This window comes from Gallinula chloropus (genome assembly GCF_964237585.1).
Source record: "Gallinula chloropus genome assembly, chromosome: 26".
NCBI classification, from domain to species: domain Eukaryota; kingdom Metazoa; phylum Chordata; class Aves; order Gruiformes; family Rallidae; genus Gallinula; species Gallinula chloropus.
This window is the reverse complement of record NC_140111.1, coordinates 3,088,879-3,109,099: the sequence shown is the minus strand read 5'-3', so window position 1 is coordinate 3,109,099 and position 20,221 is coordinate 3,088,879. Positions and strand designations below refer to the sequence as shown.

The 20,221-nt window shown below is 39.6% G+C and overlaps 3 protein-coding genes across 3 annotated transcripts; all 3 read left to right on the top strand.

The window, feature by feature from the left end:
- Positions 1 to 446: 446 nt before the first annotated feature.
- On the top strand, positions 447 to 5,125 carry KRT20 (keratin 20; the record flags this gene model as incomplete). Its single annotated transcript, XM_084275368.1, has 8 exons — positions 447 to 773; positions 1,533 to 1,615; positions 1,796 to 1,952; positions 2,875 to 3,036; positions 3,119 to 3,244; positions 3,382 to 3,602; positions 4,361 to 4,401; positions 5,028 to 5,125. 8 exons carry the CDS (start codon positions 447 to 449, stop codon positions 5,123 to 5,125), a joined length of 1,215 nt encoding a protein of 404 aa, XP_084131494.1.
- Positions 5,126 to 7,585: 2,460 nt separating this feature from the next.
- On the top strand, positions 7,586 to 10,978 carry LOC311201362 (keratin, type I cytoskeletal 12-like; the record flags this gene model as incomplete). The annotated part of the gene is made up of 8 exons (XM_084275743.1): positions 7,586 to 8,218; positions 8,731 to 8,813; positions 9,026 to 9,182; positions 9,460 to 9,621; positions 9,718 to 9,843; positions 10,127 to 10,344; positions 10,594 to 10,676; positions 10,881 to 10,978. 8 exons carry the CDS (start codon positions 7,586 to 7,588, stop codon positions 10,976 to 10,978), a joined length of 1,560 nt encoding a protein of 519 aa, XP_084131869.1.
- A 2,477-nt stretch (positions 10,979 to 13,455) lies between these two features.
- KRT222 (keratin 222) lies at positions 13,456 to 19,108 on the top strand (the record flags this gene model as incomplete). Its single annotated transcript, XM_084275748.1, has 6 exons — positions 13,456 to 13,572; positions 15,459 to 15,587; positions 16,354 to 16,574; positions 17,185 to 17,261; positions 17,437 to 17,542; positions 18,895 to 19,108. The coding sequence occupies exons 1-6, from the start codon at positions 13,477 to 13,479 to the stop codon at positions 19,106 to 19,108; spliced, it is 843 nt and encodes a 280-aa protein (XP_084131874.1). The 5' UTR covers positions 13,456 to 13,476.
- Positions 19,109 to 20,221: the final 1,113 nt, after the last annotated feature.

Sequence of the window (20,221 nt, the reverse complement as noted above, 5' to 3'; positions counted from 1 at the left end):
CAGTATGGCTGCAGGTATACTGTTATAAATGATTCAACAGTTTATTTGTGTTTTATCTTTTATTCAAAATAAAAACAAAGCAAGCCAAACTACTTGGGGAGTTAGTCTCAAACACAGATAATGCTTTTGCATTATATGGGGTGTGGGGGCAATATCCTGTCAGCCATTTGTGCTGACACCAGTTACATTACATGTAATAATGTGTAATAAACCCCACCAACAGAGGTGGGGTTTTATTACCCCTGTGCTTCCTCTTTGAAGCACAATATAAAGGGTTACAGAGCACAGACTGTTCTTCACTCCAGCTGCTCGCTGTGTAGGTTCAGCTGTTCCATTTTGGAAGACGAAGAAGAGAAATGGCATTCTCTACCCGAAGCATTCAGTGGGGTACAAGCACCCGCTTCCAACCTCCTGCCCCCAGTGTCAGTGGAATGAGCTCCAGGAAAATGTCATTCCAAAAGATCCAGGCACCCAGTGTCTATGGGGGAGCCGGTGGCTTTGGCACTCGCATATCTACCAGCAGCGGCCATGGACAAGGCTCCAGCTTCCAGCTTAATATTAGCGGTAACGACGTGCTGCTCGCTGGCAATGAAAAATCAACGATGCAAAATCTCAATGACCGCCTGGCTGCGTACCTGGAGAAGGTGCGCTCCCTAGAAAAGGCAAACTCCCAGATCGAAAAGCAGATCAAGGAGTGGGCTGAGAAGAATACTGTAGCTGTAAGGCATGACTACAGCTCATACTTTAAAACCATTGAAGAACTCCAAAGTCAGGTAAGCTTTCATATAGCCATCTATAAAGATAGGAATTGCAATTATCTGGGAGATAGATAATCATCTATTGCAGAAAATGTACTTTCTCTAAATTGCAGTTGTCTCAGAAAGAGAAAAATAATTTCTTTTGATCAGATCCAAATTCCTGACAGACTTTACATAATTTGTAATACTGGATATACGTCTGCAGATGTGAGTAATCTCACACATGGAACATCTGTGAAAATTCATTCTGTTCTATTTGCCTCAGGTAATTTTAATTAGCGAAAATACTGATGGTAATTTACATATTTAAATATAGTTCAGCATCTCTAGATTTTAAAGGGCTTTTTTTTAGAAAAGACTGCCAAATGCTCGGGAAAAATAACAGATCACTACTTGAACTAGTAAATTACTCTGCAAACAATCATAGTCCCACAGAATCAGCTGACAGGTTTGTCAAATTATGTTTCCAGTCAACTTCCTTAAATCTTTCCCCTCATACTTGTCACCAGTCGTATTTTCCATCCTTTAAAAGCAGATCCTTTACAGACAGCAGCTCGTCCCAACTATTTTATGTACCTACAACAGGATAGTTTGCCTATTGGAAAACCCTAATTCCTTCTGTGCACTTCAAAGGGAACTCACATTAAACCTGGATGACTTACAGACAGCTAAAGTTAAGAAAGATGAAGGCCACATGCAGAATTCATTTCTAGAAATGGATCCAGTGCACATTTATGGGCAAAGATTCATCACTTTTCAACGATTCCTTTTTAGATTGCTGATGCACAGTTGGAAAATGCACAGCTTGTCCTGAAGATTGACAATGCCAAACTGGCTGCTGATGATTTTAGACTGAAGTAAGTTCACATTAATTTCATAAATTCTCTTTCATGCTTCTCTTCTTCATGACACCTTCCAGTATCAAAGCTGAGAATGGAACACTTTCCATTTTACAATAAAGCTGTCCTAGTTACCAATGTAACCTTTGCATCAAACAGCTGTGTTTTCACGATGACAAAACAAGCCTCATTTTACAGGTATGAGAACGAATACCAGCTCAGGCAAAGCGTGGAGAGTGACATTAACGGGCTGCTGCGAGTGCGTGATGACTTGACTTTGACAAAGGCCGATTTGGAGTCACAGATTGAAAGTGTGAATGAAGAAATAGTTTTTCTTAAGAAGAACCATGAGGACGTAAGTGCAGCCAAACACTGTCAGGGAGGGATTCTTTCTGAAGTGGCATGCAGGAACTCAGGCTCACTAGGAATAATGAAATCTTCATGGTTATTCTGAAAGAATATTACACTTATGGTGGGATTCAGCCCCAGATCAGCACTTCCAAATTTAGTTACCCACTCACATATTATCTATGTGAATGCACCTATGATTCTATTACAACCAACTGAGAGACAGTCAGTAAAACACATGCAGCCTAGGCAGTGATTCAGCTCATTGCAGAGCAAACCCCCAACGGGCAGCTCAGCAGGGACACCCTCTGGTCTCTGCTGGTTGCAAGAGGAGCTCTGGCTCATGCAGCTACATACATTCACAGCGTCTCTCCTGGGAGTCTGAGCTCAAACTGAACCTCACCCTCAGCAAAACATCTATAGCTTCAAAGACCTACAAAGCTAAGAATGATAAATAGCCATGATTTATTTTCCCTTGTCAAGTAAAGACACAAACTGAAATTCTTAATTCAAGATGACTGTTAAACACTAACATAACCTCAATCATGGCATATTCCCAAGCTTTCCTCTCAGTGTCATACCATCAACTCAAAAGTGTAAATTCCTTGTCAGGGAATTGAGTGAAGGTCTTTAAGAATAGTGTGTGGCTTAGGAGCTGCTATGCCATAGGAGTATACGAGCGGGAACCATGACTCATTCCATAGATCTGGTCCAGAGGAAATAATTGTTTTATAATATGTTTATCTATGATACTATAAAATAAGTAAAATGTTCTAACATGAGGTGCACTAACCAGTATTTACAAGGTGATTAAGTTACCTTGCCCTGAGGTGCTACTTAAGAATTACTTCTATGTCTGTAACTTTTGAACTATACTGAGGATTAGAGGGTTCCTATAGCTGATGCCAATCCAATCCTCATTGCTGCAGGAAGTTGACAGCCTGCGCAAGCAGGTGGGCAGCTCAGTTACTGTAGAGGTGGACGCTGTGCCAAGCATCGATCTCGCAACTATTATGGAAAACATGAGACGGCAATATGAAGAAATGGCAGAGAAGAACCGCCAGGAAGCCAAAGAACGGTTTGAACAGCAGGTAAGGCCAATTACTTAAGGATCAGTAGGAGCCTTAGTCGTGCCTAGGTGCAGTTCACAGACCTTCTGGTTTTGTATTTCAGACTGAAGCACTGAACCAGGAAGTAGCAATCAATGTTGAGCAGCTGAATGTCCAAAGGAAAGAGATCACTGAGCGGAGGCAGATCTTCCAGAATCTGGAGCTGGAATTACAGTCCCATCTTAACATGGTAAATACTTCAAGTGCTCTGTATTAAGAACTGTGTTTAGTAGATAAATACACAGATAAATATAAAAACTGAGAGACTTTCCAAGCAAAATTGTATCCTCCTGAATAATACATCTCTGTTCTTTTCACGGCCTGTAGAAAAAGTCTTTAGAAGACACTCTGGCTGAAACCGAAGCACACTACCGTTACCAGATAAACCATATACAGGAAGCAGTTGCCAATTTAGAGGCTCAATTGAGGCAACTCCGAGCTGACATGGAGGGTCAGAGCAACGAGTACAGTATACTCCTGGATATCAAGACTCGCTTGGAAATGGAAATCGCCACGTACCGCCGCCTGCTGGAAGGAGAGGACAGCGGGTGAGGAAATACACACCACCTTTTGCTTGTCTGTTCAGTTCCATAAGACAGCATACACCACTGGAAATAGTCTGTATTCACAGAAGGTGGAGGTGTAAAACCCACCACTTTCCATCTGGCTGGGGGGAAGTCTGCTGCCCAGCTTCAACTGCATATTTGGAGCAGGCTGCAGTTCGTGCTGGCTTTCAGAAGCTGCTGTAGATGTCAGTTGAGTTTGTCTCTCTCAGCCTCTGCATATGTACACACCGTTACTCTGTGAGCTGAGTAGCTAGCCAGATGTTCACACTCCCTAACTGTCATTAATTCAATCTGGGATCAACTTGTCCAGAACTGTAATGACTGCAGCTTCTGCAGCCTTGGGCTAACCTGGGCTCTACTCTATCTCTGTCAGTAGCAGCCAAGCTACTTAAAACTTTGAAGATGTGGAAGTGAGCTGACACTAAATATTCAAGAGTCCAGTATCCCACATTCTGTAGTGAAAAGAGCAGGCTTTGATGAAAGCACAGGAGGCAGAGAGTGGTTATTTCTGCGCCGCCCTCCCCCCCCGCCCCCAGGGTTCTGCCCATTCAGCTGTTCTGGCTCAGGAACTAGCTGGGGCATATCTTTATGAGCTGAAGTCATAACATTGCAGAAACCAGCCTGTCGATTAATTTCACCTGGTTGAAGGTCTTGATTAAATGTACAGGAAATGTACAAGGGTGTTTCTCAACATGTTGGGTGCCATATATTTACATTTGTTTTATTTATAATTTGAACAGAAGTGTCCAAATGGATCTATCTGTAGCAGAGCTTGAAAAAGGTAAGTCACTCCAACTTCCTTAGTTTTTGATGGCTGCCTGTTGAAATGTAATGGAACTAAGTAGCCTGATAGAAAATGACATCGTTTCAAAGCAAATAATCAATCAGTGGAATCTTGTATCAACTGCACAATAGATAACCTATAGGGATTATACAAACCCTGGTTTTGTGTGTTACTCAGGAACCCACAGTAAAAGCACAGGCTCCTCAAAGAGCCAAGAGAATGGCAAAGAACAATTGCATAACCTTCTGGAGGACAGCAGAAGCATCTGCTTCTCTCCACTCACTATACAGGGACACTAGGCTCCTAAATGAAGCATCTAGTTCAATAGCAAAAATATTCATTTCAGTGTAAGACTATTCCTAGGTTTGTACTGAACTGAAGCAAATCTAGCAGGAGGGATAGAGAGGCATTCAACATAATGTCCACTATAGTATTATAGGTAACATGCACGATGTTCAAAGGAAGAGAAACCGTATGCTGAGTACCCCAAAAGTTTACTTCACATAACTGTGCACTGAAAAGATGCCTTTAGCTATTTTCTCATTGGTGGAATTGCTGCGAGTGAAATTCTTCTGTCAACATACCTCACATTTAATTAATTCTCTGTTCCCTTTCATTACCAGAATCAAGTAAAATTAAGAAGATCAAGACAATTGTTGAAGAGGTGGTTGATGGCAAGGTTGTCTCCTCTGAGGTAAAAGAAATTGAAGAGAAGATGTGAAAGGCACCAGCAGAGAGGAGATGCCTCTGAGATTCTTAGAGCTGATGTGAAAACTAAAAGATTAAACTTTATAAAGAATCCAATCCAATTCTCCCTAAAACCCAAAAGGGCTGAAAAATGCCAAACAATCAAATCAAGGCAAATCGCCAACAATATTCGTTGCTGTTGTTATGTGGGAGTGTTAATAAAAATCAGTAACTTAAAAAGTACAAGATTTTGTGTTTATTTACATAGTGACTAAATAACTTGATTTAAAAAAACACAAATAAATGTATAGTTGCTTCCAAGACAGATAAAAATGGAAACACTACTTTTCACTTAGATCACAGTCTTAAAATTACATTAAAGAACTTGCTTGGTAAAAATTAGAAAGCCAAACGACTCACAGCATGATTTTGCTGTTGCTTTCAAAAGAATCTGAATTTAATTTAGAGAAATACTGAAGCAATGTTTAGTGTTGAAGTTTCAAAGCACTAAGCTGGTGAAAGTCATTAGATGAAGACGTGGGACAAAACTTCCTCATGTGCTTAAAAAGCTCTTAATAGTAACGGGCTCTTCTGAAAGCACTATGAGGAATTTCTCTTCGCTTTTTCACTGTTCACTTCAGTATCCAGTGCCTTATTTTTTCCCACAACTTCAACTTATTAATAGGTGAACATTTTTTAGAAGAGAGCTGCTACTCCTGGAACCTTGATGGACACTCCATCAAAATTTGACAAAAAAGAATTTACCAGATACAGTTTATACACTTTCTATCAAACATGTTGTTTTCATTGCAATCTGACCATTAGTAGCCTATTTGGTTCTCTTATGTACTAGCACATTTGGAGTGGATTTGTTCTTAAAAATGCATTAAAATGTTGATTCAGCACACCTTTTCTGAAATTGAACTATCATTCAAACGCGAGGCAGCTTCACTTCAGTAAAAACTGGTTTTCAAATAAATAGGAAGTGTCAATTTGCATTTCATAATAAATTAAAATTAATAAATTAATTGAAGAAGCCTATTTATTATTTTTCACTATCTGTCAATGGTTATCTCACCAGGAACTACAGCAGACAAAGACATTTTATCAATAAGAATATATTTTGCCATCAGACCACCATCTCCTTACTCCTTTCCCTACCAATAACCACACGTATGCTCTCCCGTTCGATGTGAGTCTCCTATGGCACACCCAGATCTTCAGCCCAAGGAGTACACCTTTTCCTCTTGACAGCATAAACACAAAAACCTCTTCCTTTTGAAATCTCACCTGTCCAATGCCTTATTTACTGTACATAAGCAGCTGCCAAAGACACTAATCCTTTACTTTCACAACCATGAGTCACTGACGCCGGGCTATCAATTCAGTTCTACATAAACGCTTTACTTAAACCTTTGATCTACTGCCCATAATACATTTCCACCCCAAAAAGCACCCATACTCCTGATGTAGATAAATTAAAAATCAAAACATTGCAGTGGACAAATCAAATTATATAATTAAGCCAGGACAAAGAAAAAACTATTTTCTGTTTACCAAAATAACTTCAAAAGAAAAGTCGATTGGTTTTGAAGGGTTTCTATACCTAATACTGCCACCAGAAGCGCTATATTTGATCTTGATCCTTAGATTTACATTATAAAAAGCATATAAAATACAGAAATAATTTTCCTTATTTTGAGATAATAGCAAACTATTCAGAAGAAACAAGTGCTTCATTTCACCTCAAAAGTATAAATTGTTGGCATAAGCTATGCATATTACACAGAGTTATTTCCATTATGAAACATTCAGGGCAGAAAACACAATGACAAATTATGTTTGGTATAATGAAGTGTATTTATGTTTTCATATTAATGATCAACTTACAGCTCACTGAATGTTCATATGCATTTTCATACACTTTTACTGATCATTTTTCTTGCTCTTTATTAAATGTACAGGGAGCACTAATCTGACAGAGGTTCATGCCAGAAAAGCATGATGAGAAGCAAACGTTTTTGACACGCACGCTGGGAAGTGTGATATAAAGGGATCATTCCACTGACTTAGCATACTTCTATAATAATAAACCCAAACCAAGAAAGCAATGAATATGTAATGACAAAGAAAATTATTTAGGAAGGGTTTAAACACGAAAAGAAATTTACATGCTCCATTGCACATGGCAAAGCATTATCCTGATGTCTCAGCTCACTCCACCCATTTCCCCTCAGAGAGCAAATACCTGGAGGGTACCAGATTTCCACTCCCACTGGCAATTCAGATTGGCACACATCATTTAGTTTACTCAGGATATACTAAACTGACTTCCCTTCCAAAGAAGAGAGAGAAAGAATTGAAAGTCTTTCTAGGAGGTGGGGACTGCTGCTGAAACACCCACCGTTTTCCCTATATAAAGGCTAAGCTGTTCTCTGAAAGGCCTGGCTGTGTGCTGGACACTTCACGTAACAGATCGGGCAGCTTGAGCACCATGGCCCTTTCCGTGCGCACGAGCAGCGGACCCCGGCAGTTCTCTTCTCGGAGTGGACTTGCAGGGGGATCTCTGAGAGTGTCCAGTTCTGGCGGTGGAGGCGGCTATGGTGGCAGCGGACTTGGGTTTGGTGGTGGGTCTGGCGGAGGGTTTGGTGCTGCTTCTATGCTTGGTTCAGGCTCTGGCTTCAGTGGGGGCTTTGGTGGAGGCTTTGGTAGTGGTTTCGGTGGTAGCTATGCAAGTGGCTTAGGCAGTGCTTTTGGGGGAGGTTTGGGAAGTGGGTTTGGCAGCAGCTCAGGCGCTGGTTTTGGAGGCGGCTTTGGCAGTGGCTCCGGTGCTGGTTTTGGAGGCGGCTTTGGCAGTGGCTCCGGCCCTGGTTTTGGAGGTGGCTTTGGCACTGCTGGTGCTGGAGATGGCGGTCTTCTTTCTGGCTCAAAAAAAGAAACTATGCAGAACCTCAATGACCGCCTGGCTGCTTATCTGGACAAAGTACGATCTCTGGAGGATGCCAATACTGAGCTGGAACGCAAAATCCGCGAGTGGTATGAGAAGAACAGCTCTGGAGCTGGTATCCCTGGGTCCGGGAATGACTACAGTAAATATTGTCCTATAATTGAAGATCTTCGAAACAAGGTAGCAAAGCAATGTACTTAATGTATCTGTAAAGTTGTAATTCACCTAATAATATTTTGGATAGCAATAACAAAGTCCTTTCAGCAACCACGAGCAAATTTGTTAACACCAGATCTACAGCTAGATTGCACAATGCTGAGAGACTCCGTGATTTGAAAAGAGAAGGAAGTGATGGGATCCAGTTCTACAAACTCCTGTAGATAACAAAGTTTGAATTGTAATGTTTCATATTGCTTGGATGATAAATTCAGTTCCTGAAAGAGCCAGACTACCTGGCAGGGTCTACAGAGATTGTAAGATATGCAGCCATAGAATGAGAACCAGGGTTCTACCATGAAGCAAAACATGCCGATTTGCAGAGGCTGAAAACCTACTATATATTTTCACAGTAGAGAGTCTAATGAATTACATCTAATATTATAATTGCACTTAGGATTACAGTTATGTAGGTGGCTACATGGAGCTGCACAGCCACTAGGCTATAAAATCATCCTCTGAACATTGTATTCCAGATCATTAATGCAACTATCGACAATGCAAGAATCATCCTGCAGGTTGATAATGCCAGACTGGCTGCTGATGATTTCAGACTGAAGTAAGTATATCTCAATATTACAAAACCTAGTATTTCAAGGGGAAAAAATGGTATTAAAAATTCTCTTTTCTTGTAGAGTGCTTTAATATAATTATTAAAATGCTGTGATTGCATTAATATTTCATATTAAAAACTATGTAATATATAATAGTAGTTTGCATTTGACCCCATTTATCATGTAAAAAAATCATATTTAATGCCTTTCTTTACAGATATGAGAATGAAGTGGCTCTTCGCCAGAGCGTGGAAGCTGACATCAATGGTCTGCGCAGAGTTCTTGATGAGCTGACCTTGACAAGAGCTGATTTGGAGATGCAGATTGAAAGCTTGAATGAAGAATTGGCCTATCTCAAGAAGAATCACGAAGAGGTAAATGTTTGCTTGTTTGTGAATTCACAACAAGGCAGATGGAACTGTGAAAAATCAAAACATTTCCTTATGCCAGTGGCAGTTCCTTCGTTTTATTATTTGCTTTTTCACTGTTCTTTTGTGAGTTTACTAAACAAAAGAAATATGTATACAAGCTATGGATCCTTATTGAAACAGAATTTATATCACAGATATTTCTTTTTTCATATGTTTATCTTCAGTAGAACTTTCTTCTCATCTATTGATAGCATTTTTTCTTTATTTTAAATCTCTCCAGGAGCTTCAGGGTATCCAAAGCAGCGCATGTGGCCAAGTCAGCGTTGAAATGGATGCTGCTCCAGGAACTGACCTGACCAAGCTTTTGAATGAGATGAGGGGACAGTACGAAGTCATTGCTGAGCAAAACCGTAAAGAGGCCGAAGCCTGGTTCAATGAGAAAGTAATGACCAGAGACACACATTCAGTGAAACACATGTGAAAATGAGTTAAGTATGTGCAGTGGTAAAACACACCCTGTTCTTCCTTGTCATTTCAGAGCGGGGAGCTGAAAAGGGAAATCTCCACCAATACTGAGCAGCTCCAATCAGGAAGGAGTGAGATCACAGATCTAAAACGGACTCTGCAGAGCCTGGAAATCGAGCTACAGTCTCAGCTTGCCATGGTACAGTCTGAGGAAACTGCTAACTAGTCAATTTTCCGACTTCAGGAGTGTTGTTAGATCTGCTTCAATTGCAAGTAGCATGTTGTAAAGCAGATGAACTTTCATGTTCACATTCAGTGAAGCAGCAAAGGCCAGTTTTCAAGCTGCTATTTCAAGACAAAACCTGAGATCTCTAAATAATGAGGCTATTACTTACTCCCATTAAACTATTTCAATTGGTTTTGTCTTTGTAAAGATATTTTTTCCCCTCAATCAGAGATTTTTTAATATCCTTCTTACACAGAAAAAATCCCTTGAAGACACTTTAGCAGAAACAGAAGGAGGTTACTGTGCTCAGCTTTCCCAAATACAACTTCAGATTGGGAACCTGGAGTCTCAGCTCTTCCAGGTCAGGGCCGATATGGAGCGCCAGAATGCAGAGTATCAGCAGCTTCTAGACATCAAGACTCGGCTGGAAATGGAGATTGAAACCTATCGTCGCTTGCTGGATGGCGAGTTTGTGTGAGTAACTAATTTGTTTTCTTTGTGCAGTGATGTCTTTGCTGGGAAAAAGAGGTAAAACAAAACGGTACCAAAATACAGTAAAGCACATACAATTCTTCTGAAATAAAACAGATATATTTTACCTGAGGAGAAGAAACCATTCTGCTCAGTACTTAGTTTAAATACTTTAAATGTATTAGTTTAATGCAATTTCTCCTGACCCTGACAAACACTCTGCAATCTTGCCTGTCTCTGATTCGCTTTCAGGACTGCGGGACAGGGAGTTATATTTGAAAGCTCATCCCTGACAGGATCCAAATCACAAACACAATCACTGGATTCTTCTCAGGGTAGGTAAAACTTGATTGAACGAAGTCTTGCTTCTGAAGTCATTCTTACAAATAATACTTGCTATTCTGTTTAACTACACCACGGCCTTCACTGTAACAAGAAGCCAATCTGAAAAGGATGTAACTGTCTATGTACACATGCTGATCTTTATTTCTCATTTTTAACACTTTCATAAATATTTTTGCTTTGTTTATGATGTTTAGATCCTACCAAAACTAGAAAGATCAAGACAATTGTCGAAGAAGTGGTAGATGGAAAAGTTGTTGCATCCCACGTTAAGGAAGTCGAAGAGAAGATTTAAGGCCCGATCTGATACTGCGAAGGATCCGTTTACTCCACGTTTCTTTCAAAGTCAAAATGGATAAATACATTTTGTTCTTTTCTATGAAATGATAAAAACAGATTGGCTTTTTACTAAGATTCTTTTACCTAAAACAAAGGCTGCCTTTTCACTCTTAGCAGTCATGGTGATTTATTTTCTGCTTCAGTCTACTGGTATTACCTGTAATATTTTCATGGTGTTCTTTGAATATATCACCAATTCTTTGTTCAATAGCTAGAAATATGGTGCACCCATTTAATTAGTTATGCTTTTAAATCATTTTTAGTAGTTAACATATAATAATTTTGCTATTCTTTCAGTTTTCTTGACTAATAAAGAGCACTCAACAAGCTTTAAGATAGTAGTCTCCCTTTATTCTTCACCCAGGACTGCTGCTCCTGACCCACACATGCCATTGTGCTGGGTATGTTGCTTTGCCATGTGCTATGTGCACGGTACAGTGCTCCCCATTCATTTAAAGAAATTAACTCAATATCAGAACACACACGTTAAAAAACCTGTTTAAAAGGAATACACAATAACTTATCATTTAAAGCTGTTCTGAAAACAGAACTGCCCCTTGCTGAGGCTGGGAGCACCCTGGGAAGAAGGGTCCTGCAGCTTCCATCCCAGAATGCCTTCCCCAGTGAGGCTGCAACCTGCTCCTGGTTTCTGATGGCCTGCTCAACTAAGCAGCAAAAGGAATCTCATCCAAAGCAAAATTACCAACTAGAACACAATCCCCTTAACAACTTACACACCCAAACCTCTGTTCTCCAGCCAAAACACTGACGATTTCTATGTGATACTGAATAATGGTGTGATCTGCCTCCATACACCATAACCCTGTCCCAAATTTAACACTGTGATCTAAGAAATGACTGGAAAGTGCCAAGGGTGTTGTTCTGATGTAGGTAAGATCTAAAAACCACCCCAGCTGTTTACTGTCTCATGAGAAAGCAAGGATGGCAAACCAAAGCAGTCTGTAATCACTGTAGCACTCTGTGCTGTATCACAGAATCCAAGTAACGGATGCACAGTATCTAAACTATAAAGTTAACTAAAACTCAACATTTGTAATGAAATATGAACATTGAAAGTAGCTAGAATTCAAAAGTGCATGAATACGAGTAAAGATACAATTGCTAACATGTTTACACCTGAAAAAAGCAACTTTGCCTGATGTAAACAGAAAGCACTATGAGTCCCGAGGAACTGAAAGCAAACTGCCAACAATCAGTATTGCAATGCAAAGAAAAAGGAAGATTTTAAATAACATTTCAAGTGCTTATTTGCTCTTCCTATTAACGCTTGCACTACCCTAATATATAGTATCTGACTCGTGTTTGATGGATCCTAATGTGTTTATGTGACTTTTATCATACCATCAATGACAAACACTGTCAATATTTTGGTTTTAGAACTACAAAACACTGAAATCTTTAAGGCACTTGTCGAAAATATAGTGGACAACAAAACAGTCTCATCCCAGTCCAGGTCAGCTGAAAAACAGCCAGCTAAGAAAAATAAAATCAGAACACAGGATCCTTTTACATGTGCCAGCGGACAGAGCCAAGAACAAGGAAGCCTTATGCACCCAAGGAGACTTTTAAGTGGTACAATACTCTGTCTTCTAAAAAGATGAGCATTTTGTAAAAGTCTACAGTCTTTTTTTCTCCTGTTACCGACTTTTTAAACGAAGTATCTGTGTTGCCCATTACTGAAAACATTCTGAAAAATAGGCAAGAGCCACTCTTAGCAGACAAGATCATTGGGATCATACAGTAGCAGCACTGAGCCAGGAAATGAATTATTCGCAGAAAATACAACACAGCAGCAACCTCTACTTTCTATGTCCCTGGTAGCTGCCAGGAAAGGTGAACTGAACAGTGTTGCATCGCAACGGTGCTCTTTTTCAAAGGGGGACAAGCCTCCACACTAGACCTGGTCAGACACCTGAGGCTTTGTCCTGCTGAGGCTTCAAAACCTTCCAGGACAGAAATTCTGTAACATCCCTAAATAACCTGCTCCAGTGCTGTCCCAGCAGCACTGCCACCAGCACAGGTGTATGGAGGGGAAGCTGTTCCCTTCCCTTCTGGAACCGCACTCTCATGCTGTGCAGCTGTAATTTTGTCCTTCGCTTTTTATCTCTTAACCTCCCTTTTCTGAGGTTATACACCAAAGCTGTAGGGTAACAAAGCCATAAAAACATTGTATATGTTCATTTTGGCACATAATTTAGGAATCATTCTTTTAATAGCTGCAAAAGTGGAAGATGTTTGCTTTACTAAACTTGCTTTTTGAAAGGACTGAAAGCCTCTGACCTTCCAGTGCATCCTCAGAAATAGAACTCTGCAGCTTTAAAACCCGCCTGTGCTGCCTCTCCCTCTCTCTCACTGCAGGCAGTGAAGGCTCTGCAGCACCCGGCTCATCCTATCAATAAGGTTCGGTTAGCCAAGGTGGAGGATGGGAGGAGAATGGATCTGTCCCAGCTCCTCAATGAGATCAGGGCAAAGTATGAAACGCTCATCACCAGAAATCAGATAAAGACCATCATCTCAGCAAGGACCCAGGTAATGACTTCATGCAGACATACACCTTCCAGAGGAAGGAGACAACCCCTGTCTATACAATTCCTCCCTCAGCCTCTATGAGGTACAGTATTTCCTTTTCAATGCAGCATCTTATCGGGGAAGGGATGTTGATTTTACTGCAGTGAGATGTGAAGTGGAAGATATGGAAATAGATTTTGTGTAGGGTATGGAATCCACACTAAGGGAATGCTGTGTAATTCATCTGGATGTTGTTCTGTGCCTGCAGCAGTGATATTCTTGTGATTTAAAAATTGATGGCATATGCTGTAACCTGGTAACCTCTAGCAACATTTAGTTATCCCAGAGGAAAATTAAAGGCAATGCAAAGAATCCATTTATACACAGAAAGCTTTACCATTTCTAGTACCTGTGTTAAAGAAAACTGTACCTTTTCAGGAGCTATTTTATACTGTTCACAGTAAAACTATGTCATATTCTTCAGTAAATGTAATTTTTTTCATACAGATTGATTAAATGATATCCACACACAATGCTACTATTGGAGATTTACCTACAAAACATCTCTAAAAACCAACTAAGCTTTGAAATAAAATGGCAAAACAATTTTCAGGCATAAAATGTCAAGAAATTCAGGGTGAAAATGAGGTATTCTATCACTCTGTTGTACTACTTTGGTATTGCAGAAATTCTGGAGGGTTTTTTTTAACCACAGGCCAGACTCCTGCTGATCTGGCTGATCTACACAGTCCTCCAATGGCACACAGCAGCCCTAAACCAGATAGTTAAGCCAAGTTTATGTTTGTGTTTGGCACAAAGCAGACAATGTGCACTGACATAATCTTGTCACATAAATTCTGCAGTAACCAGGCAAAAAAGGATAAGCAAAAAATACTGAGTGTTCATTTGTGAATTAGCCAAATCTAGATTTTTTTTTCACCAAAACAATGGCATAGTAAAATTCCAATAGTTTAGTATGCTGGGGTGGGGGGCAGGTGGGGAGATACTTTTTTAATTGCTTCCTAAGACCTGGATTAATGAGTTTACTTCCTTAGAGTTGATGGCATAAGAACCAACATAAACCAGTAAAATATGCAAAAGAGCATGTAACGTTTCAAGTGCTTATGGCTTCTTCACCACTTAGAGTAAAACTCAGAATCAAAAGGGGAAATGGCTTTCATAAGCGAAACAATCATTCTGGAAGTTAAATGCATGAACATATGACATAAATCAAAGATGAGCCTGAGTCTAAAATGACCCAGCATATCCTCAGGGTTAGTCAAATAAACTACTTCTAATAGCATAAGAAAAGAAAAAAACAAACCCCCACATTTTCTTGCAAACACAGTACAGTGCTTGTTTGACATGCTACTCATGTTTAAATGAATGGAGGCACTTGCTCTCAAATGACAATCTGAAATCGAGTCAATGACTAGGTCAGGCAAAACCATAATTAGAGCAATTGACAGTTGTGACATATTCATTCAATCACCCAACAGTGCTCCCTCCCTATAGAGCTTTTCTTAGAAAGCAAGAACACATTAAAACCAAAGAACCTTATGCAAACCTGGAAGCTTTGACTGACAACAACGCCTCTAGTTTCCATGAAGTTAAGCCTATTTACTCAAGAGGTGAATAAGGTCTAAACACATCTGGTTAATTTGTGTGGGAATTCCTCAACAACAAATATGTTAGGGAGAAAGATGTGACCAACTAGTGCCCACCAAACACAGTAGGATAATGGATCCCCATCTGCACGGTACATAAACTATGAACTCAGCACTGTTAGCTTTCACAAATTCATATTACTCCCAAAACATTCCAACTAGTGATTTTTATGTATCTATTTTACTTTCATTACTTGACTACTTTTTCAGCAGTGGTATGTTTTCTATACTCCCCTGTAGCTAGAAGAAGCAGCAGTTCTAAGAATGGACAGAGATGCAGAAGCCCTGAAGGCAGCCAGAGCAGAACTCTGCGAAGCACGACGGCAGTGGCACCATATGCAGATCGAAATTGAATCCCTCCATGCTGTGGTAAGCACGACAGCATGAAGCCTGAAAACTCTTAAAATGAAACTAATCTTCTTATTTTTTGCTGTAAAACTACTCCACAATTCAGTTTATGTAACAGTCACATCCACTACAGAGCACAATCACACCACACGGAAATGTGTAGCTTTGGGGTGGATTTTCAGCTCATTGTCCAGAGCACTGACCAAGAAGCAACAACTCAGTCATTTGCTCACATTAAAGGGTATCATACGTACTGATTCAGGGGCAGCCACTGAACATACGTGTGTTTTCATGTTTTCACCCCCACCAAACACATATTTGCTCCTTCATCAGGTCTCCAGTCATTCTGCCCAACCAATTCACATCAGGTTTAGAACTTTTTTTGAATGTGTGGACCAAATTTATCAATTGATTCATGACAAAATATGTCAGCAGTATGCTGAAATCAGTAACACAGATAAGCCACAAAGAGCAGACAGACTGCTCAGTTTTGATAGAGTGTGAAGCTGGATATCATTTTAACCACACAAGCAAAGCCAGGGACCTGCACAATCAATGGTAGTGGAGTGCTGGTATAACAGAAGGCTATGGGTTTTTTTTATCCTATCTTAAATTACTAAAGATTTTACTGCAAAAATTCTCAGCAAAAGTACTAGGAGTACTTCTGCTCCTAAAGAATATTCTTAAAAGAACCAGTGTAAAAATACACAGGTTGTTAATGAAAAGCACATAAAACATCTTTACTCATACGCTTTCCAAACCTTAAAATATGAGTTGCATTTCACAGGAAAAGGGTTTGGAACGTTCGTTGCGTGCCACAGAGCAGCAGTACCACGCACAACTACGGAATTTAGAAGCTGAGATTGAAGGCTTAGAGAAAGAGCTGCTGGAAGTGAGAAGAGGTATTGAGAAACAGCTTCAAGAGCATGAAATTCTCCTGAACACGAGGATGAAACTGGAGGAGGAGATAGCAACATATCGCAGTCTGCTTGAGCAAGAAGAGAACAGGTACTTGCTGTTTAGAGAAAAAGTACTCAATCTTCCATGTCAGAACTTCTTGTTGAAATAATTGTAAACACATGAACCAATCATTTAAAAATTACAGTATAAAATCCTTAGATAGCTGTACAAAGCAGCTGTACAAATGTAAACAACCAGGAAGACAGGGAAAAGGCAAAATACCACATCTTGCACCCAGCACTGGTATCTTCACAAGCCAGGCATGTGATTCTGAAATCTTTCACTGCATCCCTCAGTCCTTTCTACAGAAACTGCAGGGTTTCAACCTAGGAACCTCACACATTTGCCTAAGAAGATTCCAGACCAGGGGCTTCTAACTATGAAAACAGACACAATTGAGTACTAATAAAATTCAGTAGGACTTCCCACAACACAACAAACTCAGAACTGTTGGAAAAGAATGATGAAACTGCATAGCCAATTTCAGTAACTTTATTCAAGTCTATGCTCAGAATCAGAACTCCTCACAGAGAGTTGCTACAGTCAAACAGGACTCCTCACAGTTCTCTTTTTGATTTTTCATAGCTGTTCATAAGACAAGTTTGGGTTAAAGTAATTCAGAGTTGTTAGGTGACTGCAATAATGTTTATTTTTGCAGGTTTCGTTGCTCTGTACCCAACCCCAAGGATGACAAAAAGCCGACCACTAGCAAGATTGCCTTTACACTGCCTTCCAGTGAGTTTCTGACCCTTTCACCTTCAGGAATTATGGCCCTAATGGAGGCTCCTAACTATTGACAAATTACTGGATGTTACAAAAGGATCTTCTTCCAATACAGGAGGAGGAAAAATGTCTCTGTGTCCTGACCTACTCTTCTGCATGCCTAGTATATCTGCATTTTCTTTTATAGATGGTGTAAAGAAACATGAAACTGAGAAGGTGGAACTGATGACAAAACAAGCAATCCTAGATGGAAACGTTATGAAGGAAAGCGCTGAAGCTCGTGGCACTGTACAGTAAGATAATCCTGACTTTAACAAAATAACAATTAGAAGTAAATGGTGGACATTGTATTTCAGTAGATTTGAGTTTTCCTTTATTTAGTATCTCTCATATCACGGCCATACAGCCAAGAAGCTCCAGAATAACAGTGATAGTCCTCACAGGGGTATTGAATGGCCTGATTTTCAATAAATTAAAATTTAAAATTCTTTTTATTAGCATTTACTTCATAAGCTAACAATATCATGATGATGTTTCTGATTTGTAATTTCTATTTCTGTCAAGAATGAAACTATGAATAATTCATTTAGTTAAGGCTGAAAGCAGAAGAGCCCTTACCATGTTTGCAAAGTCCCTCTGGGGCATATTTATGCACATAAATTCAGGCTTGGCTGCTCTAACTTGCTATTTGGAAACTCTTACATTTCACCAATTACCAAACAGGGAACGAAGAACTTGGCTCCTGAGTGGGCAAGTGAAAGACTGTTAGTATGTATTATTCACCTTAAATTACTTTAATAGTATTGGATTGCCTCATTCTTCTATTATTTTCCTGCTGCTCTTCAAGCTCTTTTGAGGACTAGCATTTAACACTGCATTTAAAAAAGACTGTAGTGCGCCCTGCCATTAATACTTGACTGTAATCAGTGGTTGAAAAGGTGTAGAAATCCTGATTAAAATTAATGCCATCATACACATTCCATACCTGAAGCTTATGTTCCTACATGAGCTTTGGTCATCTTACACAGCATGTCAGATTTGCGCAGCACTGCTCAGCTGGTAGTTTACTTGAGTAAGGTCCCCTGAGTTGGACTCTCAGATCCAGATCCTGACACATACTCAGAGGATTAAATCAACAGGATTTGCAGTACCTAAATGGTATTGGATCAGACAGGGCTTCAATTCTCTGTGTATTACTTCTGCCCTTTTTTCTTTTTTTCTTAATTAATGGAGATCTACACGTTGAGCTTTGGATCTGAACTAGATTTTTCTCCTCCCTATTTTGAAGGCTTTCAGATGCAGGAATTCTGTCCTGCCCACTGCTCTGTGGAGGTTTCTAGCAGGGTTTTAGAGCCTGGATTCCAAAATCTCTCCTTGGAAACAAACTGCTTGTTGTGTTTAGAGCAGTGGTTTTGTATCCCTGTCTAGTTAAAAGTACAAACCCAAGAATATAATGAATCCTCACCCATTATTTATCTGTTCTGGAGCATGTGAAAAAACCCAACACCTTCTTGTGTTTCAGTACCTGTCTAAAATCACTCGACATTTTATTATGCAATTTCTCTCTACACTTAGAAAGCAGTTCTGGAGATAGACATTTCATATTGCCTGAAGGATCATAAGTACATTTGCTTTACTGTTTCAGGACAGAAAAAGTGGATGAAGTTATTAAAGAATGGGAAGGTTCTTTCTTTAAGGACAACCCTCGCTTAAGGAAAAAGTCTGTTTCATTGCGGTTTGATCTCCACCTGGCAGCAACAGATGAAGGATGTTTACACACAAAGAAGAAAACTCTTCCTGACATCGAAGTCAGGCTGGTAATGAGGAGATCCTGCAGCATTCCTTCCATCAAACCCTGACCTACAGCAAACGAACCCAACCTTCGTCTCCGGTGGGCTCTGGAAATCAACTGTAGATGGACTGACACAGCCTGCTATCTTGCTACAACCACAGAAATCTTACTAAGTACTTTGATTAATACAGTAAAAACATGCAAGCCTTTTAAAAGGAAGGGAGAAGAGGCAAGGGAGTTAAGATACTGAGAAACTCAACCTCTGCTAGTTTTATACTCCAGGAGCAGCCCTTTCAGTTACTCATTATTGTTGTTTTGTAGTATTTCACCAGATATTACAATAATTACAGTATAACTTTATACTTTGACATATCCTGCCTTTGTAAAAGAGAACTTGTTTTCTCTTTCTGGAAATGAGAGATGAATATTTCATCCTCCTAATTATTCACTACTGCATACATACGGATCCTTGCAATAATTGATATCACAACTGCCATACTTCTTGGGATAAATTTTAAAATAACACTTTCTAACAGCAAAAATTACATACAATACAAAAATGCTCTTAAAATACATAAACTCTTAATGAAGACTTTTCTTTTAAAAGCGGGTGGTATTTTTAAATTATTTTTTTAGGCAACAACTGAGCAAAAAGGTCTTTCCTTTATATAATGACACAAACATTTTAAGCCTTGTTACAAACCAGTAATATTTTAGCCACATTGTTCCACTGATTTCAAAGCTGTAATTTCCACTGAGAATCAATCATTCTCTCCTTTGTCCACACATCTCTACTACAACTTTCTTAGCCATAGCAAGTAAAACTATACCCTTTAATTGTTCAAATGTAAGGAGTCAACCAACCATTTTAATGCTGTGTATTCTAAGAGTGTGAATTTAAAGTTCCTCTTCTGACAAATCTTATTGGTAAGTTATGCTTGTGATCTAGTACACACTACACCAGGGTACAAACTACTATAGCTTCAAATTAAATGGACAAATAAGGACTACCTATTCAAAGCAAAATTCTACTGTACCCATTAAGTATCCCCCACTACTACTCAAAGTAGTACAGGAGATGATCTTGCAGCTACACACAGAAAAACAAACTCACGACACGCTTCTTTGTAATATCATGAGGCAACTGTCAACCAGAAATTCAAACAAAATTGCATTAAGA